At 39.3% G+C, this 25,972-nt stretch overlaps 1 protein-coding gene across 13 annotated transcripts in view; it reads right to left on the bottom strand.

Annotated features, from left to right (window-relative positions):
- Magi2 (membrane associated guanylate kinase, WW and PDZ domain containing 2) overlaps window positions 1–25,972 on the bottom strand; it is a 1,461,753-nt gene that overhangs the window by 447,196 nt on the left and 988,585 nt on the right. For all 13 annotated transcript variants that reach the window (XM_031380053.1, XM_031380052.1, XM_031380051.1 and 10 more), the window contains one exon: window positions 21,693–21,772. In XM_031380053.1, the coding sequence (XP_031235913.1) occupies window positions 21,693–21,772 (80 nt within the window). The remainder of the gene's footprint in view (window positions 1–21,692; window positions 21,773–25,972) is intronic.

The following is a 25,972-nucleotide window of genomic DNA, read 5'->3' as shown; positions in this document are numbered from 1 at the left end:
GCAGTGGGAGTTAAACTAATCAGGGATGAGAAATGAAGAGTCAGAACTGGAATGAACAGGTTTCCTTCTAAGCAACTCAAACAATGTATTTATGGATGTTACAACCAGCAGGATGACTGGCTGGGTAACACACAGAGTTGAGTCTGCAAAACAGACTACAGTTTAGGACATCACAAAACCAACATTCCAGATTAGATGGGGGAGGATGGCCTACTCATCAATGGTATGGAGAGACGCTTGATACTGGGGAAAATGGTTGTGTTTACAGTTATGTTTGACGTGACCAATAGAGTAAATTATTCATTATAATAAACATATTAGTTTTGCTTGAGATTGAGCTTAAATCTTTAGCCCAGGCTGGCCTCAAATTCATGGTGATATGTGAACCTTAGCCTCCCCAGTACTCTAATTCCCCACAACTGGCTACATTATAATGAAATGTTTACGGCAGAATGAATGGTGGAAATAACTTAATAGGCAAAGCATAAAATGATCTTACTGAGAACACCAAGTAATTACTTTAAAACAATTTGTACAGACTTCTCTCTTTTTGTTCATTTGTAGTTAGTTGTACTAAACTCAAAGAGACAGGTCTTATTGTCAGGTGATGTACAGAAAGTTTTTACTATAGTAACTTACAGAGAAACACAAAAACTCATTTCCATAATCTTTTCCTTGGAGATGGAAATCAGAGACCATGAATGTGGGAGGCTGAGAGCTAGAGTCGAAGGCATTCAAGTTATTACATTAAAGACTACATTATATTAAGTCCACATTTTCTGTCTTATACAAGTCCACAGATCTATACAATTTAAATGATGTACATATCTCTATACTGTATTCATATATAAAGTCTGCTGTCTACCTGTTATCTTTCTGCCTTTTATACAGAATTATTATACATTCTGCCTTTTACACAAAATTATTTCACAGTGCCTGTTTAAGCCACTGACAAAACCTTTCAATTATATTGCACTATCAGAATTACAATGCTATATTTTTACCCTGAAGAGATAGATATCTAAGGTCATAATTTCCTCTAAATTGAGTTATATATTGGATTGTGTTTTTTTACAGCAAAAATGAATGTGTGTATACATCGTTATTGCTTGCCAGAACAACTGGTAAGTTGAAAGCAAAGGGTGCACATCTTGGCTGTTGCTCTTGTGACAAATTTGATGTATAGGGCACTGCTACATGTGGTTAGTAAATCTGATTGAAGCAGGAGTCAGATGGAGGTGACACAGTGAAGCCAAGTCAGAAGGTTAATAGAAGCAAAATTCCATGGTGGTTAAGATAATGGCCAATAGTTACAAGGGAACAATTTCAGGAACCATGTTCAGTTTGGGACCATCATGATTTAATACATTATTACAGTGCCTGCATAGTCTTCTTAATTGAAATAAGTTAAGGCTAAATAATAAAACAATAGCAAACACCTGCTCTAAATTACTAGTAAAGTATAGATTTTCAGGGAAGAGGTTTAGGGAAAATTCATTATATAATTCATTATCTATCTATCCATCTATCTATCTATCTATCTATCTATCTATCTATCTATCTATCTACATATATACATGCAGATATATACATATGTATGTGTGTGCATTTATCAGTCTGTCGGTCTATTTATCAAATTTATGTATACTATCTAAAATTAAGACACATAATTTATTAATTTTTACATAAAACTAAAATTAAGACTACACTGACTATAGTCAGTGTTTTTGAAGGCCCAAACTGTGAACTACTGGGAATGTAGACAAAATAAGGAAAAAAAAAAAAGAATTGTACATAAGTACTTTTACTATTTATATATAATTCGGGTGTCTTCTTGAATGCTAGATAGCAGAGGCTGAGATGTTGAAACCAATGTCTCTGCACAAGAAGAACTGAGAGGCAAGCCACAAAAACATCTGCTAAACCATAGTACTGAGAAGCAGTCTGAGGCCAGCTGGGTGCTGTTGGCACTTCCTCAATGTCTTGGAATTGACTGTGGGATGAAAGACGGGTTGTGCCACAAGAAAACTCTCAGGGTCAGGTCCCACAGATCACAGGACTTCGTCTAGAGAGAAATTCCCTTTGAATCTCCTAATTAATCTTTGTTAGGAAACTATCTTGGATAGCTGGTGTGGAGCTTATTAGTTTGACTCCTATGTGAGAAAACTGTTCTGCTCTGAATTTCCTTCTGACATGAGAACCAGGTGTTCCCATTTAGACTCTGTCTAGAACAATGGTTACCTGCTACCCTAAAATACTCCTAATGTCCCTTCTCCTTATCATCATCATCATCATAATAATGTCATTGCCTTTGCCTGCATGTTCTTCTCCTATGTCCATCCAATCTATAGTGTGGTGCTTTAAAACCAAGGAGTTAGTAAGTGCTGCTCAAGTTTGATCTGGTGCATTCTTCAAACGCCCATAACTTAAATGCTTGGTGCTCAGTGTGGTGGTTTGAATAAGCTTGGCCCTATTAGGAGGTGTTGTGTTGTTGGAGTAGGTGTGGCCTTGTTGGAGGAAGTATGTCTCTGTGGAGGTGGGCTTTGACACCCTCCTCCTGGCTGCCTAGAAGTCAGTCTTCTCCTGTTAGCCTTTGGATCGAGATGTAGAACTTTACCTTCAAGTAACTTTATCTTCATTGTTTGGGATTAAACATGTGCACTATGAGTCTGTATTCTAGCTAGAGGGATTAAAAATGTGTGCTAAGGGCCAAGCCATACCACAACTAGAAACAGGTTTTTTATTTTTTTCTAGTAAATAACAGAATGGGTTTCATGGTTTGATCAAATATCCTGAAACAACTTTAGCACCTTGCCTGCCCTGTTTCCCTGCTATGACAGTAATAGACTGAATCCCAGAACCTGTAAGCCAACACCCATCAAATGTTGTTCTTTATAAGAGTTGTCTTGGTCATGGTATTTCTTTACAGCAATGGAAACCCTCACGAAGATACTCAGTTTTTTGCTGTTGGAAAATAGTAAAATCATGATGAGACTGAGGATAGTGAGGGGACGGAGGGCACTGGACGAGTGTCCTGGTAGGACTGCTTCTCAGTCACTTCTGCAGGAGTGTCCTGGTAGGACTACCTCTCAGTCACTTCTGCAGGAGTGTCCTGGTAGGACTGCCTCTCTCTCAGTCACTTCTGCAGGAGTGTCCTGGTAGGACTGCCTCTCTCTCAGTCACTTCTGCAGGAGTATCCCGGTAGGACTGTCTCTCTCTCAGTCACTTCTGCAGGAGTGTCCTGGTAGGACTACCTCTCAGTCACTTCTGCTTCCTTTCTATTCATTGCACCCTGACTGCCATGAAGTTAGAAGCTCCTTTTGCTGTGATCACCCAGTGTGTGGCCTCATCACAGACCATGGACTGTGTCTCTAATGACCGTGACTCAAACTAAAGTCTTCCTCCTTTGAGGTTGATTATCTTGGGTATTCTATCATAGTAAAGTAACTACGTAGACAATACAAAAGTCTATTTACTCTGAATTCATTAATCTTTGCCTTATGCTCTCTAGATGTTTTGTAGGCATTGATTTGTGCATCTGCATGGAAAGAGATCAAAACAGATGATTTTCTTATCATAGTACTCTAAAACCAACATGATCACTCCTCCCCATCAATTCTTTTATGTTCAATCTCTTGCATTGTACCTAGCATAATGTAGATCAGGAAAGTGTTGTGGACCAAATAGGAAATGAATTCAAAATTAACTTAAAACAGATAGTGTTACTATTTGTGATGATTGATGCTCATTATTAACTTGACAAGATTTAAAATCACCTAAGAGGCAAGTCTCTGGGCAGACCTGGAAGCCATTAACCTGATTAGGTCAGGGTCTGGGCATGTTTGTGAGGCATTCTTTAGATACAATTAATTGATGTGGGAAGACCCTCTTTAACCGTGGGCAGCACATTTCCAAGGGCTAAGGTCCTTGACTAAATAAAAGGGAGAAAGCAAACTGAGCAACAGCATTGCTTGCTCTCTTCTTCCTGAGGATGCGCTGTGACCCAGTAGTACAAACACCAGCTGTCATGATTTCTTATTGTATTGGCCAATACCCTTGGCCTGTGAGCCCAAATCGACCTTTCTTTCTTTAAGTCATTTTGCTATTTTGTCACAGCAATTAGGAGAATGGGAACAGTATCTCAGGAGAATGAGAAGAGTACCTCTGTAAATAGTGTTCTACATTCAAACCCTGAGCTCTATGCTATCTCTGTGAACACTACTGTACCTTTGAATCCTAGGCTCTAATAGCAATGAAAATTTGTCTCTTACATGTAGACAGTGGGGTAAAGAACATGAATGATGTTCAACTGGTGACATAACAATGAAAAGTTGTTCCAGGATATTGATCAAACCATGAAGCCTTTAGCTGGAATACAGACACACTCATAGTACACACCTTTAATCCCAAACAATGAAGGTAAAGTTATTTGGAGAAGAAAGCACCCATGTATGAAATTGATGTCTAGTTGAGTAGTAGTCAAGGATTTGACAGAATAGGATATGCCCATCTCTCACAAGAAGGAAGAGGAAAGGGAAGCTCCTGGAGGGCTTTAAAGAGAAAGGAGAGTTTTACAGACACAGGTTGAAGAAGAACAAGCAAGACACAGGTGAAGACAGAATGAGCTAGAGAACGAGAAGGAGCCAGAAGATCAGAACAGATTGCTAGAATTAGTTTCAGGCCAAGCAGAGAAATTCGTGAGAAGCTGAGAGAAGCCAGATTAAATCAGTCAGCTTAGAGAGGAGTTTAAACCAAAACAGTTGGGTTGAATCAGTCAGCTAGAGTTCAGAAAGAACTAGAAAGGATGAGCTTATTCAGCAGCAGGTCTCAGAGGCTGAGAACATTCTGGGCCTAGATAAGACTGTACGGAGGCTAGAAGATTCCAGGACTGGGCTAGGTTAGCAGACAGAGGCACTAAGTAAGCCTCCAGACAACAATTATATCAGGCGAGTAAAAGATACTGTCACAAAAAGTTAGTTAAAACACAGTAATTCTCATTCATACATTGTTCCTTCCATGGTGTAGCTAGATGACTATTCATACAAATGTTTTTAAAGTAGCCTTCATTTTTTTTTCTTCTTAATGGGATTAAGTTGATAAACATACTTCATGTTTCCCATTAAATACTGTCTCTGATGCACTGAAACTAGTTAACCAGTTTATGTGTCTAGTGTTTAAAAAATGTAAGAAATCTATTTTGAGGATGTTTTAGAACACACATGGGTTTGGCAAGCCATTTGGATTCTTTCTGCACTTCAACAGAAGTGCTTACTAATTACAGGAATAAACTTTGAAATGGAAAGAAAATTCCACTCTTTTGGGTGAACACAGGAACTCTCATACAAGATGGTCTAAGTTAAACATGACGCTATCACTCCTAGGCATTGGGCTATTTTCCTATAAGCTTTCTTTTATTGTCACACTAAATTCACATGAAATATATGTTAATAAATTCTTAAGGCCTTTAGTGGCAACCATAAATTTTAATAGCATATTCAAATTTCTTTGCAAGGTTATATGCATCTTGTTCTTGCCTTAGAATGGGTTACATAGATTGTTTTTCCATCAGCGCATGCTCAAACTGAATTATGCCTCTGATCCCATGCTCTGGGACTGAACCATTCTCTTAGAAGTGGATTTGAGGGTCTGGAGAGATGGCTCAGTGGTTAAGAGCACTGACTGCTCTTCCAAAGGTCCTGAGTTCAATTTCTAGCAGCCTCATGGTGGCTCACAACCATATGTAATGGGGTCTGGTGCCCTCTTCTGATGTGTCTAAATAGAGCGAGTGTATTCAACATACATAAAATGAATAAATCTTTTTTTTTTTTTTAAAGAGAGAAGTGAATGTGACTGACCGACATTATTGCATTGAGAAGGGTGATCCTCCTGCTATATTTTTACAAAAGGGAGTATAGTGGCATTTCAGCATGGCAATCAAAGACCATTTATAAGGAGCAAGAAATAAGAAAAAATAAGAAGTAAGTCTGTAAAATGGAGCTACATTTTCTTAGATTTTGTTTTGTATCTTCTTACATTAAATAGGGAGGAAATGACATTAAGTGTCTCACCAGGTTGCTCACCAGGGGACAAAATAATTATGTAATAATTATTTAAAATACAGTTGCTAATATTAAAATTAGTAAAATTAGCCATGAAGTAGAAGACAGGACCATACTGAAACCAAGTCTGAATTTTATTTCATTTTTTACAACATTTTTATTAGTTATTTGGGAGTTCACACCATGAACTCTGAGCACACTCTCTTTCCAGTCCTAGATTTGCCTTTCCACCATTGTAACGACACCCAACCCCTCCCCCCCCAAAAAAAAGAAAAGAAAAAGGAAAAGGAAGCAAGCAAACAAAAACTAAAAACAAAAACCCCAGTACATCTAATTGGTGTCACCCATATACTCACTGGGGCATGGTCAAACTCCCGGAGGGTAGCCTCTTAAAGAAAACTCAGTCCTTCCCCATCTGTTACCCCACCAGAAGCCTTTAACTGTGGTAGTCTATTTGTTCTTATGGCTTGCTCAATTTACATTCTTTTTTATTAGATATTTTATTTATTTATATTTCAAATGCTATCCCCTTTCCCGATTTTCCCACCCAGAAACCCCCTATCCCATCTCCCCTCCTCCTGCTTCTATGAGGGTGTGCCCCCACCAACCCACCCTCAAATTCCCCTACACTGGGGCATTGAGCCTTCATAGGACCAAGGGCCTCTTCTCCCGTTGATGCCTGACAAGGACATCCTCTGCTTCATATGTGGCTGGAACCATGGGGCCCTCCATCTGTACTCCTGGGTTGGTGGTTTAGACCCTGGGAGCTCTGGTTGGTTGATATTTTTGTTCTCCCTATGGGGTTGCAGATGCCTTCAGCTCCTTCAGTCCTTTTTCTAACTCCTCCATTGGGTACCCTGTGATCAGTTCAATGGCTGTGAGCATCCACCTCTGAATATGTCAGACTCTGGCAAAGCCCCTCAGGAGACAGCTGTATCAGGCTCCTGTCAGCAAGCACTTCTTGGCATCCACAATAGTGTCTGCATTTGGTGACTGTATATGAGATGGATCCCCACATGGAACAGTCTCTGGATGGCCTCTCCTTCAGTCTCTGCTCCACACTTTGCTGGCTTTCTGTCTAGCCTGTTTTGTTTTGGTTTGGTTTTTGGTGGAGGGATGGGGTGACATGGGGGTAGGGGTTGTCACAGAAGCCTTCTATGTCCCTCTTTCTCAATTGCGAGTCTGCAGTTATCAGTACCATGGAAAAAGTAGCTTATTTCCCCTTTACAATCAGTAGGCACACAGACCATGGACTTACACGTGGTTTGTGTAGACAGCATGAACCACGGCATCTACATGGTCTCCTGCTTCAGTATGTGACATGGACCTCAGCATAGTCTCTGGTGACAGTACAGACCATGGACACCAACACAGACCCTAGCTATGGTAGGACCACAGACTCAGACATGTCCCTTGGTGGCAGCAGGGACCTGGACATCACTATGGCCTCAGGCAGTGGCCCAGACAAAGGACATCCGTGTGTGCTTTGGTGGAACGTTAGGCCAGTGACATCAGCACAGCTCCCTGCTGCTATAGGATCATAGCCATCCATCCACATGAACCTTGGGCTTCAACACAGCCTAGGGCAAAGGGTGCTATCAATTGCCTTCATGGGCAGCATGGACCACAGAGGTCTTTCAAGGAAGTCTAGTCCATAAAATAACCCGTTCTTCATCTTGGACATCCTGTTGTTGCTCGGAACCAGGGCAATTGTGAGGCTGGGCATTGTGGTCAGGGCCAAGTTAGAGTCAAAGCTCCAGGTTGCTGCATACCCTGTAGGCTCTACTCAGTAGCAACATATTCCCTTGTCTATCATAGGCATTTCCCACACTTACCACTGCCAGACCCTCCAGCTCCACCTCTCTCCGCAGCCTACTCACTGTTCAATTCTTCCATCTTTCCACCTCTCTTACAAACATTTGTTTGTTGTAGTGGCAATGGTAACTTTGGGATGTCACCTAATATGTATGTGTGTGTGTGTGTGTGTGTGTGTGTATACACACATTTACACAAACATTTTTTTTTTTTTTCATTTATGTCAAGGAGTCTGCTTCAGGGTTTCTGGCTTCTGAAGCACCATGCAAATTGCACCATTGCTGAGACTTGTCTAGGATCTCCTGCTGTTGTCAGAGTCATGGTGAGATCCTGCTGTTCTGCTTCTGCACGAATGCCTCCTTCACAGGCTCCAGTGTCTATCTCCTCATAGGGTAGATACTCGGGTAGACAGCTGCAGCTGGGCGGGGCACAGCCTCCTTCACAGGCTCCAGTGTCTATCTCCTCATAGGGTAGATACTCAGGTAGACAGCTGCAGCTGGGCGGGGCAAAGCCTGGCTTCTGCCTCCTGAGTTTTATTTAATGAGACGTATTTCTAAAAGTACTTCAAAGTATTTCCTTCCATAGTGGCATTGGAGGAAAGAATGCTAGACATGAATCGATCCACCTTGCTTAGGAGTTATTTATAGAGGAAGCTCACAGAGCCAGGGACTCAGCAAGTGGCAGAAGGTTCTGAAGCCACACCATGTCTACTGATAGCACCTATCAGAAGCCCAGAGTTGTCCGGGCAGCCTGAAGTTACTCAGTAACTAGCTCTGAAAATGATTAACCTTTCTCGCCTTTGAGATGAGCATCACCAACTATGTTGCTGAATCAATTTGCTCCTATTTTAATTCCTCAGTCTGATTCAGCGTCTTCAAACTGCCACAGTCTGAACAGTTAAAGGTCACGTCTTTGCACAATTTGCCTAGGAACTCATTGGTCATTTTCCATTCACCATGGTAAATTCTCTTACTAGAAGGCAACACTTTTCAAGAGAACACAAGCAGAAAACAACAGCTCTGTCACCTAGGAACAGCTGATGGCATTTACCAAATCTAAAGTGGCAGTTTTGTTGCTCTATACCAGCGAAGGAGACAATGGATACATTTTTGTTTATAATCTGTAGTTTTGAATTTAATTAGAAATTATTTATGTGTGTGTTGTCCCTCCATGTATCTCATGAGTATAGTGCCCGTAGAGGGCAGAGAGCTTCAGATACCCAGGAACTGGAGCTCTAGGCAGCTGTGAGGCACCTGGTGGGGAACACCGAGGACAAAACCCTTGTCCTCTGCAAGAACACTCAGTGCTCTAGCCACGGGGAAACCTCACTAGCCCCTTAGTATGTTTACTTTTGATTTAAAACAATACTTTGTTTTAGGCATAGGAATTCAATTTACATTTCAAATGACACTATAATAGAATGATTTGACACAGTTTTAAATAGAAGGGGAGTGGGAAAACATGGACAACTTTTTAATAAGAAACATATAAGGACTATTTATTGCCTAGAAGTATGTGAAATATTTAATAAATTTAAGGTAGTTTTTTTTTTTTAATTCCTTTTGGCCACTGTTTAGAGAACACTGTTTAGGTACCACGTGTCTGAACAATGTCAGCAAAAAGTATCCACAACACTGTTTAGTATGAAGTTGAAATCATGGAATGTTGAAAATGAATTCAAGAACTGTAACTATTAGAATGCTGAATTTTGGGATCTGCTAAGTAAACTCATGACAGGTCAAGATATATGTTCATTTAAGTTTCTCTTAGGTCATCATTTTATCCCAAGCTCCCTCGGTGTCTTAGAGGCAACACCATGTTCTCTCTATGTCCTAAGTTGATGGGCAGACTTTTAAAACTTGGGTCTTAAGGAAGATTCAAGAGTGCTGCTACCTGAATGGAGTGTGTGTGTGTGTGTGTGTGTGTGTGTGTGTGTGTGTTTAATGGCAACAAATCACTTACTAATCACTGAAGAATAAATAAAACAATACTAGTAGAGAATACTGCTTGCAAGAAAAGAAATAGAATGTAGACATGTACCAACACACAAGTCTGTGTTTGTTTGTTTGTTGTTTGTTTTTCAAGACAGGGTTTCTCTGTGTAGCCCTGGCTGTCCTGGAACTCACTCTGTAGAACAGGCTGGCCTCGAACTCAGAAATCCACCTGCCTCTGCCCACCAAGTGCTGGAATTAAAGGCATGTGGCACCACCACCAGGCTAATACACAAGTCTTAAACATAGCTACAAACCAGAGCTTTATGTTGAATTTAGAAAGAAAATGAAAGCATAAGGACGTTATTGTCAACAGTGAAAGGAGCTGACCAACTGAGACACTTTCTAGATGACATATTTCAGAAAACCTAAGAAATATTTTCTTTTATGAAAAATTTCATACAAAAAAAAACAGATTAAAGAGTTAAAGAATATGTACATGATTCACTGTTTAGTAATGAGGATAGGTTTTATGCTTCAAAAAGGACTTGATGTGTAACAAACACAGACCTGTTTGGAGTAGGAGCCAAAGAGGGTAAGATCTAAAGTTGCCCAGAATTAATATCATACTAGAAATAAAATGGAATGCAAGAAATGCTTTAGCACTTTGAATACATTTCTAATAGTAGAAAAAATAGAGGGTTAAAATAAATGAATCAGGAGCTTTTCTTGGAGCTGAAGCATGTTAATGGCAGAGAGGTCAGGAGACCAGCTACCTACCATGGAATGTGACCCCATGGGACCTCAACATTTAGAAGTAATTCTTAAGTAAACACAGCCTGTAGAATTGGGCTTCCTTTCAGCTTTGATTGAGGTCTCTGAATGCTCTGGTCCATGCGGACTATCTTTACTTTTCCATATGTGGCAAATGATAATGATTCCCTATAGCACTGCTAAGTACTCTTGGCTTTGGAGAGGGTAGTATGGTGTCTTCTCATTTATACTCTCTCTAAAGGTGACGTTCATCAATGTCAAGATATGGGTAAATGGCGTTATCAAACTGATTGGATTTAAAATCACAATGGAAATACATTTCTGGCTAGTAATAGAGTTTTCAAATAGGTTTAACTGGGTAGGGGAGATGTGTCTTGGATGCAGGTGGCCCTGACTTATGGCCTGGGGTCCTGGAAAGAAAAAGTGATCCAGGCACCAATATTCCCTTCTCAGCTTCCTGACTTCAGTCTTAATGTGATCAACTATTTTGTCCCTCCCCCACCTGCCCTGTCTCTTCCCCACCGTGATGGCCCATGGTGGGCCAAAATAAACCTCTCCATCTATGAACTGTTTTGGTCAGAGACATTGTTACAGCAAGCAAAAGATAGCTACTATAAATATTTTAATTTGTTTGCATTTTTGCATGGCTGATGTTTGAGTCTGCCAGCAGAGCTGGTTCACACAGCTGCTGAGATAACCTTGCTTTGATTACAGGTGGATAAATCACACAGAAAGGAATAGGAGTGCATGATGTTACATACATGTGAATATCAGAGAGACTTTCTGTAGCCTTGAAACGTGGAACAGAACCAGGAGTAAGTCATCCCCAAAAGAAAATTTAATTGAGCTGAATAAATGTAAAAAAGGAGGGGGGAAGGGGAGGGAGAAAATAGTTAAAAGCAAATAAGATAGTGAGGTATTTCTAATGAGGATCTAGAAAAAAAAGTGTCAGATTTAATGTTACATATCACATACTGTGGATGATGTGGGATTTACTGCTTAGTGTCCAGAAAAGAGATGAGCACAGTGAGATTCCTCATGTGACTTGAAGGTAGTCCCTGGGATAATAACAGGATGAGACTCCTCATGATACTTGAAGGTAGTCCCTGGGATAATAACAGGATGAGACTCCTCATGTGACTTGAAGGTAGTCCCTGGGATAATAACAGGATGAGACTCCTCATGTGACTTGAAGGTAGTCCCTGGGATAATAACAGGAAGTTGACTTGGATCCCCCTCCCCAGTTTTGCTACCAAAACACCAAAGTATATTTGCTTGTTCTTGTTGAAAGGTAGCATTTTTAAGCTCAAAGACTTCCCCCAATACCTTGTGAAAAATCTACTACAACTACAACTACTACTACAGCTACTGCTACAGCTACTGCTACTGCTACTGCTACTACTAGTTGTTTGTGTTCTCCTCCTCCTCCTCCTCCTCCTAAATAGCATGGATGACTAAATAGTTGGCCTCAATGAAAACCACACACTTTGACATTCGTGATGCTGACCTCATATCTCCTAGTGTTCCTTCTTTGCCCTAACTGGGTGAAATGGTTTCCTTTTTTATTACCAGCAGTTGTAGGAAGCATGGTTTTATGAAGCTTGGCATTTAGGAAACTACAGTTCCATATGCTGGAAGGGATACTAGATGATTGCATCTCAGCCACTGAAATTACACCCCACCCCCAATCGTAAGTCATAGTCAATATCCAAGGGTTTCACTTTGTATTGGTGACCTGGATCAGGGTCTGTCACTTTTGAAGAGCTTGTCTATAACAATTCAGGTCAGTGTTTATCCTTTTTCTTTTACTTTCTGCATTACTGAGCAGATCTCACCACTGAGGGACACTTAATGGTATGCCTGGCAGTGTGATTGACAGAATCACATTTAGATCTCAGGGAGTACATTCTAAGTATTGTGTACTGCAGTGAATATTTGAGAAACAGAGAGAACAACAGACGTTTGTTCTTTTCAAAAATTTCATGAACTCATAATCCAATTAAATACTTTAAAATCATTAACAGAGCACTAAATTTATTCCATTGGTTTAAGAATAAGTTACTGGACATGAAATATTTGGATCAGTCTATTAACTGATATGACAGCTCAGAGGAGAAAAAAAGAGAATATATAAAACAGCACTTTTATTTAAGATATAAAACTATATATAAAATATTTAAGCAGTTTCTTTAAGATACACATTAGGCTTTAATGTGTCTGATTCAAACACCTTGCATGTGGATGACAACAGAGCATTGTTGATAACTACCTTGAACTTAGGTGTTTTGGACTCAGGTCTTGTCATTTTTTGCTCAAGGATCAAGGGTCTTAACTCTGAACTACAGTACAGTATCACTGTGTGATCAATGTAAGCTCAAAAATTTACTTACATCACTGACTGTTGGTATTTTCAAAGGAGAAAGTGGGTAAAAACACTTCCAAAGCTTAAAGTGCTGTGTTCTTTTTAAATACCTTGCAATATAAACAGTTCCCTCGAGTTTTTTCACATTTGATTAGATGGAGCTGACCTTTTCGCTATTGTCTCCTGTCCATTCTCTGCCCTCATTCCAGCTTAAACTTTCTCGGCCCCACTAAACCTCCTTATTTGTTTTTATCAATTGGGTTTTCTATCCAACCTCCCTACTTAAATCAGCCCTCCCCCACATCTACACCATGCCTGTTCAGCTTTTCATCCCTCAAAGTTATTTGGTACAAAGAAACCGTGAACATTTAGACATTAACTCATAGAAGTGGCGAAGACTCAGTTCTTCCCTTTCTTCCCCTTTAACTGCAGTGAAAACCCTTGAGGATTCAATAGGTCATCATACAAAATCTGAAAGAGGCAGGCAGACTGGTTAGGGAAGTCAGGGTTTAAGCAAGGACGACACCATCAGTCTCTAGGATTCTTTATCACTCCCATGTTTCAGACTATGCATTAATACAGCCTCAGCCCAAAGCAGACAACAGGATCATATCATTGAAGAAGGAAGAGAGCCAATGAGAGAACCCTACTCCTTCTGGAAAAATGACCAGAACCAGGGAGGAGTACGAGGGACCTGTGGGAAGCCTCATTCCAAAAACTAACTATTTGAGAGGATGATACATTTTATATTTTCCCCGAGGCATCATCATCAATAGTAAACAAGAAGACCGACCCATTTGTCATTGGCAGTGGCAGGCTAAGGCACCTGTACTGGTGACATCCACACAGGATGACCTATTCCTATCCCACACCTGCCAATCTGCATAGGCAGAGAAGAAATGTCATGTGAAACACTTGTCGTCTCACAGATCTCGCATTCCTGTTACAGACACCTACAGTTACCTTGCATCACCATTTGATCCCAAGGGGCATCAGGATGCTGCTCTAAGTACCAGAAGCTCTCAAGTGAGGAGTAAACAAAATTTTATTGTAAGGGCTCAAAAAAACTAAAATAGGCCAAAACTTACCTATGAAATTCAAACAAGGGCACTTCTAAAACAAAGATGTAACTTCAAATGCCCATTTTAAAAAAGTGTATAGAAAATGTCTAAGATAAACTTAAATAACAACTGCTCATACCAAGGATAAGAAGAGCCACAATTGGATGAGAAAAATGGCAACTGACACCAATTAAAAAAAAAGTTCGACCTGTGTGATAGTGAATTTAAAGGAGTTATAAAGAAGTGACCAAGCATGGGCAGATGTGCATGGCAAGCACACTTACATGTGCAACTATTAGGAAATTCAGATCCTCAAGATTCTCATTAAAAAAGAAAATACCATGTAGAAATTTTGAAAGAAAAAATAATGTAAATTAAAATGTTATATAGACATAGGTTAAAATCGCAGAATTAAAGGTTATATAATTTACTCACCAAATTCAATAACTTGGAAAAGATGCACAAATTTTTCTTATATGACCACTTAGAAGAAATGGAGAAATTTCTATAAAATCAAAGTTCACCAAAGCTAAATAAAATGAAGCCCATGACTCCAATCCTTTCATCATACTTAGTTCAACTGAATTTTCAATTAAAAAGTCCAGTGACGAGAACATCCAGGTCAGGCCATTTCCCTGGAGAACGCTTAAAGAATAATGGAAAGCCAAGCTACACATTCTTTTACAGGAAGGAAAAATGTTGACATCACTAATCTTGGTTGTCACCTTGACACACCTTTGAAGAGAAGAGGAACCCTCAACTGAAGAGCTGCCTCACTGAGCTTGGCCTGTCAGCATGTCTGTAGGACACTTTCTCATTGCTAATTGATGGGGGCAGCTCACTGTGGGTGGTGCCATACCTGAGCAGATGGACCTGGGCTATATAAGAAAGCTAGCTGACCAGGAATCTCTGAGCAATGGGTAAGCAGGGTTCCTCTCTGCCCTGACTTCTCTTGATGAGGGACTGCAACGTGAAACAAACTCTTTCCCCATCAAGTTGCCTGTGGTCATAGTGTTTATCATAGTAACAGAAAATAAACTAGAACAGGTGGGTCAGAGATCAGCTCATGTTAGGACTGGGGCAAAGCTAGGCTGTGGATTGCTTGCCTTGCCAAGTGTAAGCCTAGGCCCCTGGCCTTGTACTGCCAAGGAAAACAGGAAATGTAAACTTACCACACCATGTGTACACATTTTATGTGGCCATATTGCCTAGATAAAAGTGTACAACAAGGAAAGTTATGGACTAATATTGCTCACAGATACCACATCCTTAATAAAGTATCAGCACAGTAACAAATCACGTGAACACACAGAGACACATGAAGAGTTATTCACCATGACCAAGTTAGGCTTAAAAATCACTCCGTATAAATATACTACATCAACAGTTTATATTAGGAATCAAATTATCTAAGTGAAAAATTTGTAGGAAGAAACCAAATCATATGGAATCTAGTGAAAGTTTCTATAGCTTACACATGACTTTGGTCAAATCATACAAAAATCAATACAATAAAATCAATTGTTTTTCTGTATGTAAAAAAGTGAAGATTATCAAAATGAGATTAAAACACAATACTATGTACATTTCTTAAAAAGAGACAGCTTATGTATACACTAAAATCATGCTCAATATGTTTTTCTGGAAAACAAAGATAGCAATGAGGGAAAAAATCAAATAAGATACCAGCAATAAGAATTATAATGCCCATGGATTGGAACACATCATAATTAAAGACAGTACATTAATTCTCCCCATATTGATTTATAGATTCAATGCAATTCCTCTCAGAATACCAGTGAGATGTTCTGTAGTCACAGACAAAATTCTAAAACTCATTTGGACACGCAGGGAACCTAATAAATAAAGCAAGTTGATCAAGAGTAAAGTAGTAATTACCACTGTGCATTAGCTAAGGCTTGCAAGGTAGCTAATAAGTCAAGAGATGATGGCATGCCATTAAAGTGTACACATGGACCAGTGGGATGTAAAGATGTATGGAAGAGCACATGGAATCACTGTCAGGAAGCTAGCCTTCAATAGTGGTGCTTACTGGACACCCCCAGACATGTGGGAAAGGAGGAACCACAGTCTGAGACACTGAACATAAACTAACTGAAATATAGCCCACTGCTTATACACCTGGGCAGCATCGACAAAACCCATGAGCAAATCTAAGGGACCTGGGCCTAGCTGACTCATAAAACATGGTAAGAGTTGGGCTAATTAAAACAGAAACATCTGTACAAGTTCCTGTGAAAAGGATGGAAGAACAAATTATGTGTTTGTATAAATTCATGTGAAGAGGATGAAAGGACAAATGACAAACTAGAACAAGGTGTTTACAGGGAGTACATCCTGAGATAATTCATATCCAGAGTCAAGAATGCCCAAAAGCTACTAAAAAGAAATCAGTCAAAATGGGGAAAACCATGACATGGCATTTCACTGTTTATCACTTACAGACAACAAGTAATTGCAGGGAGAGATGCTTGATATCAGCGATTGGGAACATTCTAACTATCACACCACTGCAATGGCTGGTATTAGGAGATACCCTTAACAGCACATGATGGTAAAGAATTCTTTATAGTAATACACTTCTAAGTTCTTAGCAAGTTCTTCAGATTAAAAGCATTTGATGTGATTGAACATATTTGAGAAATTAGGATTACTAATTATCCAGAAGATTTAAATGAGAAAATAATCCAGACTTCTTTTTTAAAAACAGACAAGGCAATCAAAAACCAGCATTTAAAAGATGTAAGCACAACTTCATTGGTGTCAATTTTATAAAACTAAGCAACATCTTAGGCTAAGTTTCTTCTCTTGAAAAATATTATATTCAGTAAGTATTACAAAATATGACTTTTTCTGAATTCACTATTTCTTTTTTAAAGATAAAGTTCAAAGGACTAGTTAGTGTCATTTGAAATGTAACTTTATGGAAGCAGCAGTTAAACCTGATTTCCTTTTCTGTAGTAACTCAGTCTTTAGACCCTGAATCCAGATATGAAGCCATCAAGTCAGCTGATGCAGACATAATTATTATTTTGTGAAAATTCAAAGTCGTTTTTACAAAACTGAGAAGAAAACACCAATCTAATACTATCAGGCTGGAACTAACTACTCAGAAAATTTTACCCCACATGAATCTGTTCCCGTTCAATTCTCCAAGAACTTCAGAGAAGCCCAAAGCTATTAGTCTAGGTCAGGTCTTCCCTCTACCTTATACATTCCTGTCCTTTGGGAGGCTCATTTGCTGAGTACTATCTAAGGAACTGAACTTACAGGCCAATAAACAATATCCTTCCTGTATATGTAGCTAAGTCCTTTTGGAAGAAAGATAATTCTTCTCCTATAGATAGGCAAGAATCAACATGCCAGAGAATCAGTCCCTTGCCTGCAAGAGTTTGGAGCAGGTTTTCCTGGCTACAGGATTTCGAGGATGACAGGATTTCTTCTCCTGAACATAACATTCACTGATGCTACTGAGCTGGGTCAGATTTTAAATTTAACAGAACTATTTCAGCAGACTACTTTTAGTTTGTGCATGTATGCATGTGTTTATGTTTGTGCACATGCACATTTTTGTGTGTGTGATTGTGAATGTGAGTGTGTGTGTGAGTGTGTGTGTGTGCATGCATGGGCAAGTGTATATGTGTGCAAAGATCTGCATATGTGTGTGCATGTGCACACACAAGAGGCCAGAGTTTGACACGATGTCTCAATCAGTTACCACCTTACTTTCTGAGACAGGCTCTTACCCTGAACCTGGAGCTCATCAGTTCGGTTTGATTGCCTGGCCAGTGAGCCCCTGGGATGTTTTATCTCCTCCTCCCCTGTCTGGGACTAGAGGCAGGGCTTGTTATGTTCACTTTTTTGTGCTTCATGTGGATCAAGTTCAGATATTCATGTTTGTATAACAAGCCCTTTACCAACTGAACTATCTTCCAGCATCCAACTGACTTTTGATAATCTCTCCCACGTGACAATTCCTGTGGGATTTGTCACAATAGCAACAACTATCATTCAAAGTGTCTTGGAAGAAGCACCACACTGCTGATTCTGAGGGTGAAATGTGATGCTATTTTACACATAATTTAACCAGTTTTGCATCCAAATTATTCAATAGCTAACTTTTCCCCCCTCTGGCTTTTTAAATATGACTATATTGGATTACTAACCACTACTCCCCCAAGTTCTATTATTAGAATCCAGTAGTAGGTGGAAACCTTTTTTTTCTGCCATGTACACTGGTGCTAAAACTCCCAAACTGCACAGAGCTATGGCAGATTCCCAGAGAACAATGACCTTGGTATTTTAAACCATACTGTGAGAAGGGAGTTGCTTTATGTTTAGCAGGTGTATTAGCTTTCAGAGTGAAGGAGACAAGTGATTGCTTTCCTGTAAACGGAAAAAAAAACTAATTCATACATATTCAAGTCAGACCATTCTTTATCCCCATGAAGGGGATACTATGAAGGGCATGGATACTCATACAAAGAAGAAATATATTGTTGGCCTTTTTATCTCGTACGGATCATTTAAATCAGTTGAAAGCCCCTCCCATTTTTCTTTCACTTAGTTTCCAGTTATAACTCACAAGAAATTAAGCACCTATGTTAAGAGATGTGAAGATGTATATATTAACAGATCCTTAGCAAATACCCATACACACATAAAACACACAACAGAGAGTTTATGAGCCTGCTGTGGTGCCATATACCCATAATTCCAGCACTGAGAAAAAAACGAGAAAGGAAGATTGTGAGGCTGAGGCCTATCTGGACCTATCTAAGACCCTTTCTCTCCCCCTCAAAGCCAAATAACGGCACTCAAAGTTTTCCTTCGAGGTAGGTTCAACTTAGGTGAAAGTCTGGGTTCAATGCTGCAAGGGGTCAGAGAACAACCTAACCTTTGACATTGCAGCATGATATGGTTACCTAGAAAGTACAAGTTTAAAATTTACTCTATCAAGTCAGGATAAGCAGGTGTGTGTGTGTGTGTGTGTGTGTGTGTGTGTGTGTGTGTGTGTGTTACTGCGCATCCTCTTCCCCCAATTAAAGCTCTCAGCTCTCATATAATGTCTGAGTAGGTTTCTAATTTGTGTTTGCTCATAGCTATCCTTGGCCACATGTGTTTAGCAGGCTGTAGGTTGGATAGAATACTTAAAACCCTGTGTAACCCGGAAACCTGGTGAGATGACCTGGGGATCTTAGAAACCTGAGTTCAGAACTGATTTGTGAGGAGAGGCCTTGCAGGAGCTAAGGGAAATGAGAGAATTGCATGGGAATCCTGAGAGACTATAGTGACGAGACACAAAATACAGACAGCTGGTTCCAAGGCCTCCAACAATTATTCCCCAATGTTTGTTAAAATTGGACAACTGCAGAGCCTACATGCCAAGAGAAAAGGCCCCGTGTGACGAGACAGACTGAAATTCATGATAGCTATCAAACAGAGCCCGCCTTTAACTTCGTACATTCTCAGAGTGAAGTTTATACATTTTAAATAGTTAAGGAAAAAAGTAAGATTACTTTGTTCCATGAAAGCATACAGAAGCCACAGTTCTGGGTCTATAATTAAGAATTTATTGGCACATACTCGTGACCGCCACATACTCCCTTTCACTGTTGAGCAGAATGAATAGGTGCAAAGAGGCTGAGGTGCCCTTCGAAGCTGAAAATACACTACCTGGCCCCTTTCCGTACAGTCTTTGCCAAGCTGCATTAGGATGTTAGCTGAAAACCCTGGCACAGGGTTTTGAGAACAAACCAGAGATTGATCACATCTCACTAGAAATCAATCCAACTTCGTATTGGCTCCCTTCTGGATTGGATCATGGCAACTGATAATGAGTCTCTGCCTGGCAGGGGAAGAGAGCGTCTCACCTGGCAAAGGACATCACCAGGTGGAAGACCTAGACTTTGTAGACACACACTTTGCACACAGTTCAGAATTCAGAAAATTACTACGCTAACTTCACGTGTCTGAGCTGAAATTGATGCCCAATTGTCTTAACCAGCAGCCTCAAAAGCAACTCCTCAACACTCTAACAGTCAGCAGTAATTTATGGTATTTAAAAAAAGGAAAACATAAAAGGAGGTATTACCCAAAAGCACTTTTCTTGACAAGAAAACATAAATTACATATCCAGAATAGTAGTGACCCAATGAAATCAATGTGAGCTTCTAATGTCCAGCATCCTAGGAATACATGTAATGTCTGTAGAAAATGAAAACAGTACCTGCCCAGCACTAAGACATTCTGACCAAGTGTTCTCTAGACCTTATTTCTCAAGGACATATGGTTTTAGGGCAGTGGCATTGCATTGGGCATCTATCATCCAGAGAACCAAGATAAATAGAGACATGTAAAAAAATTAACAGTGCAATGTTGTAAAACGCAAGATATTGTTTTTTACTCATCTCCCAGGATGTAGAGGTTTGATCTTAGTAATTTATTTTGAATGAAAAGAGCAACTCAAAGGAGCCAGACAGCTGATAAGAGCGGTATTCATAAATAGAAAAATTGTTAGACTCACTTTAAAAAAAAATCACATTATATGATGATACTATAGGAGGTATCCATACACAGTTGTACTCTAAAACAGAGTAATAAATGTAACTCTAAAAGGAAAGCTAAATATAGATTTGATTATAATTGGTTATATATACATTTATCTGTACATACATTTGAATTTTTAAATTTAACTTGGTAGTATCCTGATTTTTGTAATAGGAACCCACAATGTTATTTCAGGAAATTAGAGTTATTGTTAAAAAAAAAAAGAGCTTTGAGAATTAGAGGATTTTCTTCCTATTTAAAGCAAACTTTTTTTAAAAAAAAGTTTAAATATTCTCCATTACTCTTGTCAACTTTATATGCCCATCAGTGATATGCTTCATACAGGGCCCCAAATTTTGATTAAAAAGGCTATTGTGGTCAAATAATAAATAATTAGATGAATATAAGTATTTATTTTAGTAAATGATAAGAACTCTTTTTACATAAACTCAATAATTTTAGAAATTACAAGGATCCTCAATTACAGACCTCATCTATGTAATTTACTAATTGAGAAACACGGCTTGAACTCATCTGGTACCCTTAGTTATTTTTAAAAAATCATTTCATACATACAAACAGTCCATTTTTTAAGCAAGCATCTGCCATTCTTTTAGGACCTGGGATGTGGTAAGGATCATCTAGGACGCTCATTCAATTGCTTGTTTTATTCACCTTCCTGTTTATAGAATGTAACCTTGGTTTACAATACCCAGACCTTACTAACTGGCAGGATGTTGTTGCCTTTGAGGGGGACACCAAGTATTATTTACTTGCTTTTCTATGCATCATATTTGCTCTAGCTGAAAGAGCAGAATCCTCACAGTAACATATTGCAAACAAAAGTCCTTAGTAGGTGGGGGAAGCCTGGCCAGAAGTCAAATAGAACCCACAGAGATGACAAAGATGGGATATTAGGCAAAATCTCCTCAGGGAGAAACAGTAAGCCACATGGCCCTGCTGAAATGCCGGAGTTCACTCTCTCCTATCTGAACAGTAAATATTACACTTGGAAATGGCTTCAGCCAGACCACTGCCTTTTTACATAAGAACCTCTTTTAAGAATCGCAAACATCCCCAAAGTGCACGCCTGCAAAGAGATCAAAACTTAACGACCTACCATTTTCTTTGCACTCTTCGGGAGGTTTAGCCTTTTTCGCAAGTCGCGGATCCAGCCATGATGTTGTCTTTGTGTTATGGCTGAAAAGAAAAGAGATCACTCTGAAAAGACACATACTAAAAGGAATCAAGTTTATTCCTTGAGAAAAAAAAAAAGCTGGGTTAGTCCAACAAAATTGCAATCGATACAGTTAATTTGCTTACTGGTTCTAAGTAGCCCTGAAGGAGGTGTAAGAGTAATTGTGCAAGGCAGCTGTAAATTTGGCAACCTCAGCTCCCTGTCCTCAAAGCAGCTATTTTTATTAAAATCAACTAGAATGTTGCCAAGTTAACCTCATTGAAAATGCAGAACTCATCCAGAGCAAAAGGAATTTATTACAAATACAGGATTCTCCAGTTGGGCGAGCGCAGCCCTTAGACTCTGGCAGTTTCCTGCCTTTTACAGAAGCAGCATTTCATCTTAAATCTGCCCTTTTCATAAACAATTGTTTTTGTTAACCACGGAGCTGGTAGAGGCAGTACAAAAGTGATGCAAATTACAGCATGTTCCTGGGATTCCTACATTTTCCCCAAACGTGATTAATAGCAATTTTATTTACTCACATTAAGCGATCTCACCCCTAAATACTTTTATCCCAGCCAGGAAAGGAGTAGATAAAAATGTTTGCATTCTAATGTTTTTGGAATGGAATTTCTAGGAAAGGAAATTAAAAAAAATCTTGTTTAGAAAGAAAAAAATATTTCCTGTTCTTACTTCAGAAATCTAGAAGCAAAAGAAATGTTCTCAGAGAATTTCTTTCTTTTCTTTTTTTCTTTTTGCAAAATAATAAACAAACTTTATTTTATGTAATACACTAGAATAAAAACAGAAATCACTAACAGAAAAAGCACAGAACGTATACAAGTATCTCAGAGAGTTTCTTAATGGGGTCCTGGCATTACTTCTGTTAGATCACCTGGTAGACTTGTTAGCAATGCATTCTGGGTCTTTGCAGAACTAGCAGTACTGGTCTTTGGAGGGAATGTGAAATATAATTTGTGGGAGGAAGCCAGTTGCTACAAATTCTGTCATTGACAAGCGATTCAGGTGATGCGTATGCATTCTAATTCTGGACTACTCAATGGCTCAACTGGTGAGTAGAACTGAACAGTTGGCTCTGTACAGTCGTATTGTGGGGGCTCATGGACCAAGGGACAAATAATGAGGAATTTAACATCTGTTAAGTCTTTAAGAAGAGAATAGGCAAACTCAATGGTACAGGGAAGTATGAGCTTTACACAAGAAACAATCAAAAGAACAATGAAATAAACACAGGAGGGAAGAAGAGGGTAAGTAGACATTAGGTCCAGATCACAGTGGACCTAAGAGATACTCTGGGAAGACATACGTTTTGTATATTTTTCTTTCCATCTATAAGAGAGTCTCAGATATCAGCCAGACAATCAGAGGTACTGGAAGTGAAGATCAGAAAAATTTCCTCCAGAGTACAGTCATTAACAGAACCCCGAGACTGTTTTCTCCTTCCCAACGGAGATGTCAAGCCAACACGAAGGGAGGATGTAGCAGAGATGGACTTTGGAAAGCCAACCGATGTGTTGAAGTCTTCAAGCCACACTTTGCAGTCGAGCTTTGTTCACAGGCTTCTCAGGAGGGGTTCTCTGATCTGAGAACCAAGTCCTGCTTTGCTTTCCATTGCTATGATGAGTACTATGACCCAAAGCCACTTCAGCCAAGGAAAGGTTTGTTTGGCTTACATTTCTGTCATGGTCTGTCATCCAGGAAAGTCAGGGCAGGAGCTTCAGGCGGAAATGGAAGCGGAGACCACGGAGAACACTGCTGACTAGCTTGTTCTCCACGGTTCTCTCAGCCTACTTTCTTATACATCCGGGACCACCTGTGGAGCCTTTGCACAGCTCTGAGCTCCCTAGGCCCTCCTGTCAATCATTAATCAAGAAAGTGCCCACAGGTATGTAATTCCACAGGCCATTCTGATTGAGGTAATCCCCCAATTGAAGGTGTTCCCTTTCCTAGTGACTGTAGTTGTGTCAAATTGACAAAAAAACCAAACAACCAACCCCCCCAAAAAAAACAAAAAACCAAACCAAACCAAAAACCAAAAAGTCAAAAAACCCCAAAAAACAAAAATCAAAAAAAAAAAAAAAAAAAAAAAAAAAAAAAAAAAAAAAAAAAAAACAAAAAAAACAAAAAAAACCCCAAAAAACCAAAAAAACCAAAAATCCTCACCGCTAACCAGCGGTGTGAGTTATGAAATTCAGATGCCGAGGAAATCCCTTTTGCTTTAGTCACTCACATGAGGCAAGGAGAAAGTCCTACCTGTACCCTTCTCAGCTGTATGAGCCATCAGCAGCAGAGGCATCTGGATGGGACCCTAATGGTTTAATCAGGAAATGTCTGTGAAGCTGACCAATAAATAAATCATCTAGCAAGTATGCCAGCTTTTATGGTCCCTCAATTTGACCTCTGTAAATCTGGTCTTGCCACATTATCAAGTTTCAAGAGGGTTGAAACTACTGTGGCCATGCTTACCTGGTCCTAGCCAGATAACAATAGAATCCATTACTTCCCACTTAACCGAGGTTAGGGGTTTTGAGTTATCTAAATGTGGGGATCAGAAAACAGGCGCTACGTGTGCCAGCGTTTTATGATAGAGGAGAACCACATACCTCAGTGAAAAGTTCACAGGTGCCTGTATGTGTGTGTGTGTGTGTGCCCGTGTCTGAGTATATGTTGAGGGGGTGGTTTACACGCTTATCAGTATCCATTTTGTATCAGGTAGGGGAATACATCAGGAGATAGGCAAGAGGCAGAAATGTCCCCCCTTTTCATCCACACATGGCTTTTCTAAATTCTTTATCTCTTTTGGAGAAAAGTAATTTCTAAGTTCTTTAGACATATTTGTAAAAGCAAATATATATCTATGGATAAATATTAAGGGGCCATTAGTATGCCACCACAAGAGTCAAATTCCAATTTCTATACCATACTAGCATAGGTCTCAAACACTGGCTAATTTAGGAAAGAGCTGTGAGCTCCCAGCTTTGCTGAGTTTATATAAAGCATTTCATTACAGAATGGATTTTTAGGTTGAACTAGCGTTAACAGTGTGTCACTTTAATACATTTTGACAGATTGAGTCTCTTATAGTTAACAGTATTTTTAGCTGCTCTTCAGAAATGATTCTGAAAGAAATGTGGGTAGTAGTTACCTCCAGTAATTGTCTTAGACATCACATGAAGACACAGCACAGTATTTTTCAATAGTGGCGCTCAGCAGCCTTGTAATTTGCATGTTCCTCCAAGACGCCTTACAAAGGGGATATTTTTAATGCCTTTGGGAGACAACACACTAAATAGCTTTTCCACTTCCCTCAAATTATGTATTTTAAACCTTAATAATTCCATTTGAGGATAGGATTTATTGCTGGGCAGGAAACCACACAAAATGGATTCCTTGAGAAGTCCCCACCCCCCTAGACTGGATGCATCTCTCCTTAAATTGAAGGAAGGCATTTCTTTTCATTTCCCTAGCTAGGACAGAGTCAGGTGCTTGGCATCAATTTTCTGTATCTATCCAAGATGTGTGTCATCAAAAATGATATTAAAAGGAAATGCTGGTGCAGTATAATCTTAAACTGTGCTTTTCACTGATGGACTTATTTATACCATGCTTTAACAGAGATAGACCTATTTAGGCTCCATTTGCACAGAGACTGTTCTTATTCTAGTGGATAAATGGTACATATATATCTAGGAGCTTTGAATCATAGTAATGTCTCAATTTACATGTCTCTATAGATGAAGCTAAATGTACATGAAAAGAATCAATAGCTATTCAGGTTTAGTTGATGTCATATTTAATAACCTTGATGAAAATCTAAAATGCATGGCTTATCCTATCTACCCAAAGTCCTAATGTACAACTACACACCTAGTACTATAATAAACTGTAGAGGACTATAATAAGCCAGAACTGGAGTGTCATAGAAATGCAAAATTCTAGTTTAAACTCCTATCAAGATACCTTGGAAGATATACAACTTGACCTACAAGTGGATCAGGAGTGCCCATACATGTGACAACTCTGGAGTTAGAAATCTTAGGGAAGAAGTCAGGAAACATAGATGCAAGCATCACCAACAGAATACAAGAGATAGAAGAGAGAATCTCAGAGGCAGAAGAGAACATAGACAATATTGACAGAACAGTCAAAGAAAAGGCAAAAAGCAAAAAGACCCTAACCCAAAACATCCAGGAAATCCA

Source organism: Mastomys coucha, unplaced genomic scaffold (genome assembly GCF_008632895.1).
Source record: "Mastomys coucha isolate ucsf_1 unplaced genomic scaffold, UCSF_Mcou_1 pScaffold19, whole genome shotgun sequence".
In the NCBI taxonomy this organism is placed as follows: Eukaryota; Metazoa; Chordata; class Mammalia; order Rodentia; family Muridae; genus Mastomys; species Mastomys coucha.
Note: the sequence above shows the minus strand (reverse complement) of the source record. Positions and strands in the feature narration are given on the sequence as shown.